The 5,961-nt window shown below is 38.3% G+C and overlaps 1 protein-coding gene across 1 annotated transcript in view; it reads left to right on the top strand.

The window, feature by feature from the left end:
* The window catches only part of rnf213a (ring finger protein 213a), a gene marked incomplete at its 5' end in the record, with an annotated part of 32,863 nt that extends 27,881 nt beyond the window's left edge, over window positions 1-4,982 (top strand). The window contains 11 exon segments of the mRNA XM_014010047.1: window positions 113-207; window positions 287-538; window positions 1,304-1,436; window positions 1,723-1,806; window positions 1,893-2,073; window positions 2,230-2,431; window positions 2,516-2,593; window positions 2,672-2,869; window positions 3,097-3,186; window positions 3,290-3,468; window positions 4,206-4,982. Of these exon segments, the coding sequence (XP_013865501.1) occupies window positions 113-207; window positions 287-538; window positions 1,304-1,436; window positions 1,723-1,806; window positions 1,893-2,073; window positions 2,230-2,431; window positions 2,516-2,593; window positions 2,672-2,869; window positions 3,097-3,186; window positions 3,290-3,468; window positions 4,206-4,362 (1,649 nt within the window). The 3' untranslated portion in view covers window positions 4,363-4,982.
* Window positions 4,983-5,961: the final 979 nt, after the last annotated feature.

Genomic DNA, 5,961 nt, shown 5'->3' on the forward strand with positions numbered 1-5,961 from the left:
ATACTGAATTTATATGTTAGGTTTTATGCTTTTTATTTCTACCTTTGTTAACAGAGTAAAGTATAATCTAAACAATAAGTCTAATCTTACTTTTTTGTGTCTTGTCATTTAGGGCCTGTTCCTTATGACAATCTGCTCTCCACCAAAGACAGTAGAAATGGATGGGAGGTGGAAATGAGCAATGCCATCATTACACCTCAGCTTAAGGTAGTTTAAGACGTGGAAGTGCAGTCTTCATCGTTTAGTGTTTATTCACTTGTTCATGATAGGTCTTGTTTCTCCACAGAACTTGGATAGACAGCTAAAAGAAGTGAACGCATTTATCCGAGCTGACACTCGCATCTCTGCCAACCCGATCATGAAGCTTGTGTTTGGTGAACCTAGTCTCTTCTTGAATTCACTTCCTCCAAATTCTCTGATCCATTGTTCTGCTGTGTGGAGCTGCAGGGAGAAGGTGTCCCTGCTGAGCCTCACGCACATCGTAGAGCAGAATGATGGCAAAGATACTGTTCCTGTGCTGTGGAGATTTCTGCACAAGGTGAGAGAATAGCCACGAAACGTGTGTTTTGCATTGTGTTTCCTAAACAGTTACTGTACTTATTGAACTGTGGCGTGGTAGTATTTAACTGTTTAACTTTGTTTTATTTCTATTCTGAATCTAAAGTACATTTTCTGCAGAGCTAAAACAGTATGAGACCCATCACATCAAAACGAGGGTTAAGTCCAGGTATATGGAGAAATAGGCAAATATAGTGTTTTGACTGAAATGTTAACAAAAATTGCATTTTGTCAAAATATAATGAATTAACGCCTTGTCAATGTATAATTTGAATAAACGGTCTGAAATATAATCATATTGTTTCCTTTTAGCTGGGAAATTTTAGTGTTCAAATATAATTTGAGGTTTCCTCTTTATAAGGACATCAAAAATTCCTCATTAAAATTACATAAAATTAGTATTCAGACCAAATATTTATGTATTATTGTAACCAACAAGACAAATTAAGTCATATGGATTTAACTATGATATCAGAATGATCCAGGTATCAAAGTGTAGCTTTTAAAGCCACAAATTTGAAAATGTAATTAGGTCATTTTGACCAAATTTGACTTAATCCTCATTTCGATATGATGGGTCACATATAGTGTTGAAGTTATATTTTTAGAAATCGTGTAATTTTTACTATAGAGTTGGCCAACTTGCAAATAATTTATTATTATTTTTTTCTTTTTTGAAAATGTCCTTCGTATATGATTGATCAAGAATAAAGAAGCATTTTTTTATTTTTTATTTTTTGGACAGGAAGCAGAGGTCCGATTGGTGAGACACCTTCCTGACATCCTCACACTCCAGAAGGATCTGGTCAAGAAGTTTCAGAACATCACTGAGCTGACTTATGACACCATCGATGATTTTCTTCAGAGTCACAAATCAGGTATTGAGAGCATGTACACTCGTTGATCGTAGTCTTTTCAGATTTGTGACTCACAGACTGATGATTCTTTTCCAGAAATGACTTTGTAAAATAACTGGGAACATGCAGGATGTAGGCCTGCCTGCCAGGAAACAATTAGTTTTAGCCAGAGAGAGGACAAGGATTGTTTCCTTAAAGACATGTCTTTCACACATAAGAGCTACAGACAATAACAGCCATGTCTAAATAAACTGATGAACAGTCCATCCAGCGTATTTATAGAAAAACAATTTGTTTTCTTTTAAAGTTTCACTCAAAGCCTGGTACGAGAGACACGTCCGAACCTTCCTGACCACTTGGAATCATCTCAGAGTGTCTCTGGAAACCAACGGTAGAAACAAACTCTAACATTAAACTTGTTTTCTTGCTCTGAACTGTGCAACTTTATGATCTCATATGAATTCAAACGCTTTTCAGGTGAGATTAAGATTCCAGCCGAGTTCTGCCAGAAGGACCTGGACGTCAACAGTGACTTTAAGGTGCTGTTGCCACAGAGACAAGGCGCGGGCCTGTGCTCCACGGCTCTCGTCAGCTACCTCATAGCTCTGCACAATGACCTCATCTACTGCGTGGACAAGCACACGGGGGAAGAAACCAGGTGGGGGCGCTCATGTCACATTTATCCTCATGTAGAAGTTTGCAGTTAATGAGGTTGTGTTGAACCTCCTCTGCAAACACAAATATATTTTAAAGGATTATAAAACTATGAGGTTTTAAACAACATGACTTTATATTTAATGTGTTTGTTTCATAGCTATAAAGTGAGCCCTGCAGATCTCACTGATCTGCATGTGATCCGTTACGAGTTAGAGCGGGACATGATGCCCCTGGTTCTGTCCAACACCCAGTACAGCATCGAGAGGGGCCAGGAGACCCTTCATGAATATGATCTGCCCAAGATCCAGCAGCAGATCATTTCCCGTTTCCTGCTGGGCAAACCTCTCATCACCCTCAATGTGAGCACACACTGAAAAAGCACAATCAGTGCATCGCTAAAACTGATTATTGAGGCTTTTTTTTTACCCTCTTATATCCTGCAGGGCATTCCTACACTTGTGAACAGACACGACCGCAACTATGAGATCATCTTTAAAGATGTGAAGGGAAAAGTCAAACAAGTAAGTGATGATTTCTGCAGTCGTTTTCACCCACTTCCCTCATAAACTCCTTTTTAATGGATGTTTTTCTGTCAACAGGAGCCCCTCCAGTCTCTCACCCTGTTTTCTGTGGCTGGAGAGCTGCACTCCTACAGCGAGGTGTGTGAGGCTTTGTCCACTCTGGAGATGGCACTCGGCTTCCTCGCCATGTCTGGGGGGGAGCCTCACATGCAGCTGTCCACCTACCTGGAGGAGGTGCTGCAGATGGGAAACCAGATGGCTCAGCATATCGTCAAGGTCAGCCTATCTCAGACACCGGACTACAGGAAACCGCTCCGTGTTCTCTCTTCCGCCAAACAATCCATCTGGTTACATTTTAGACCTGGAGACGCACAAGATTCCTCTTACTGCAACTTTTTATTCATTATTCAATAATGAGACAATAGAGTCTAATCTTAATGTACAGAGTTTTAATTTGTTTTGTGTCAGACGTGAGATAACGGGCTTCCTTTTTTCGCCCCCAGGCCTTTAGCATGTGTTGTCTGAAGCACTGTGTGGCTTTATGGCAGCTGCTGGCATCACTCAAATCAGAAAATATGCTGCGGATCAAAAAAGTAGGTCATCACTCAGTTCTACCTGAAATTAATTTTATAATAGTGGTGGAGTCGATGGGTTGTAGATTTGTTATTTTTCTGATTCTGTCTTTGGGTTCATTAGGATCCATTTGAGGGAGTTTCAAAGAAGTACAAAGAGACCCTGGGTGAGAAAGAGCAGAGGCTCCTGACTGGTTTCTTCTCTAAGAGCAGCACTGACTCCTTCCTGTTGGAGATGCACGAGTTCCTGGTGCTGGTCCTGAAAAAGCCCAACGCTCCAGAGACCTTCAAGCCTGACTGGGGGTAAAAAGAAAAACTTTTTTTTTTACTGTATTTTGTTTTTTGCTGTTTTTGTTTGCTTATTTATCAATCATGCAGATGTTTAGGTTTTAAACATAGATAATGAGGTTTGAGTATGTAAAACGGAAGCTTTCACTTAAAAAAACATCTGCTTAGTTTGAGTCCAGACCACATTATTCTGGAGTCTCATAAGATAATAAAATATGCAGAATTGTAAAACATGATTATCAGATTAATGACGCTTGATTTGTGCATCAGTTTATATTTTACCTGTCTAAAAAAATCCAACCTGATGTAGACAGAAACTTGAACTAATAGGATTTTTTAAAATAATTTTTTAATACAAATAGTTTATCCCATATAACTGAGAGAATTTAGTAAGTCTTTTTTTTTCATCAATTTATCTGAATCTGTTTCCTGAGTTACATTATGCTTTCTGCATATTTCAGCTCAACTCCACACAATGCAACTGGGTCTGAAAAATGATTAAAAAAATAAATAAATAAAAACAATTTGAAATGTTTTGAACAACAGTTTTGCAATTTGTTTGTTTAATTCATCACCATTATCACATAATAAACTGCTGTTTTTTCATTTAATTTGGATTGAAAAGAAGCTCTATATGAGCTAATGCAACGGAAAGGCGGCACCAATCAAACATTCAGTTTAAGCCACATGTTAAACCATCTGTGTGTATTTGAAGATTATTTGCGTTAAACATTCTTTTTTGTCTCCTAAAGCTTGAAAGTCACTCTGCTGTCTTACCTGGAGCGTAAAGACATGGACGTACCCCCTGAAGTGGAGGAACTCTTCCCAGAGGAGATCTGCCTCTCCCATTACATCGAAGCCTGGAAGTTTATCGTCACCTTTAAGCAGGAGCGTTCTCAGAGACAATGAAGAAAACGTTTCATTACTGCCTTCATTTGATTTGATTTAATACATTCAGTTTACATTTACATTCTGTGATGACAGTATTGACAAATGATGTCTTTGCACATGTTTATAAAGAAAAATGTGCCTTTTTTAAGAGCACTGTTTAGTGCCAAAATCACACATATGGTTCTTTACTGTGAAGATGTGAGGATTAGGTAGAGTTTAAGTCTTTTTGCTTGTTCTAAACTTTTTTATTTTCAGTGTAAAATAAAGAAAATGCGTGTGTGTGTGTATAATGTAGAAAATTATGTGATTCACTCAGGTATCTGAAGGGTAAATCAAGGTATATAAACAAAAATAAATCAAAATGCTAAAAAAGTTAACAGAATAATGTCTTACAAAGCTAATAGAATAATTTTTCAGCTGTTGAGTTTTTTTTTAAATCGTTCAGTTTTTTGAAATCTGTGTCATGTCCATATGTAATAATTGAACTTGCCTTTATGCCATTTTCACTTTTGCTGTTCTGCATTCCAACATTTTTCTTTTTTTTTTTCAACGTTTCCTTATGATGAAAATTGATAAAATGCATTTTGTGTCATTATGTTTTTCAAGTTGGCAACAAAAATGAAGCATCTTCCTCCTCACTGCCTGTGTCTCAGTGCTTTGGTTCTAATTTGTTTCAGTTTGTGTCATCATCATGAAAGATTTTCTAAAAAACAGATTTGGCGTGTTGCAATTTTGACTGACCTGTGATCAGAGAAAAACTTTCTGCTTCTGGTACCTCTGATTTAGGAGAGGACTCAACATTTTTTCAAGTTAAGTTGATTAAAACACTTTTTTTCCCACACGCAATTTTTTTTGTGTCCCTGTGCGGACCGTGAATTGACTTTCATCATTTTCTGGTAATTTTATAGCCTAACCCTGGCCATTTACCCTAAAATTAAGCTCATAGGTACATACCTGACCCTACAGCTAACCTAAACTCAATAATTTGGTCCTAAACCAAACTCCCCAACCAAAATTAGCATCTGTACCCATGAGGACTGGGCATTGGTCCCCATGATGCACATTCAGTCCCCACAAGGCTGCCTCTTTCAGGAAAATGGTTCTCACGATGCAGCAAAATATGCGCACAGACACACACACATATACCGTATATAATAAATTTAACTTCACATCACAGCCTATCTAAACGCTTTGAACTTGGCCTCTGTCTCTGAACCTCCTACTGTTTCTGACACTCCCACTTCAGCACATGTTCACAACAATGCTTCAGGGGAAGGGCGCTCTGTGGGGCAGGAGCTCGGCTGCAAACTGAGCTCCAGGGAGGAGCTTTGTACAAATGGGCAGTGCTTTGTAGCAGCAAGTGTTAATGGCACATGGCTACAAGAGATTCAAGGAATTCTCAAACTTGCATGAAAGAGTCAAAGCAACACTCTGGGTATGTTTTTGATGAGGGAATGACATCGCATGATATGACGTTCTGCATAATTTTGCATAATACTATTTATTTGTTGTAGATGCCCAGTTTTCATCTGCCTCAGCGTAACAGGTAAAACACTCCCTTTTTTAAGAATCATATCCCTAGAAGAAGCTAGATAAAATGCAGTGCTCAGGAAATAC

This window comes from Austrofundulus limnaeus, unplaced genomic scaffold, assembly GCF_001266775.1.
Source record: "Austrofundulus limnaeus strain Quisiro unplaced genomic scaffold, Austrofundulus_limnaeus-1.0 Scaffold65, whole genome shotgun sequence".
In the NCBI taxonomy this organism is placed as follows: domain Eukaryota; kingdom Metazoa; phylum Chordata; class Actinopteri; order Cyprinodontiformes; family Rivulidae; genus Austrofundulus; species Austrofundulus limnaeus.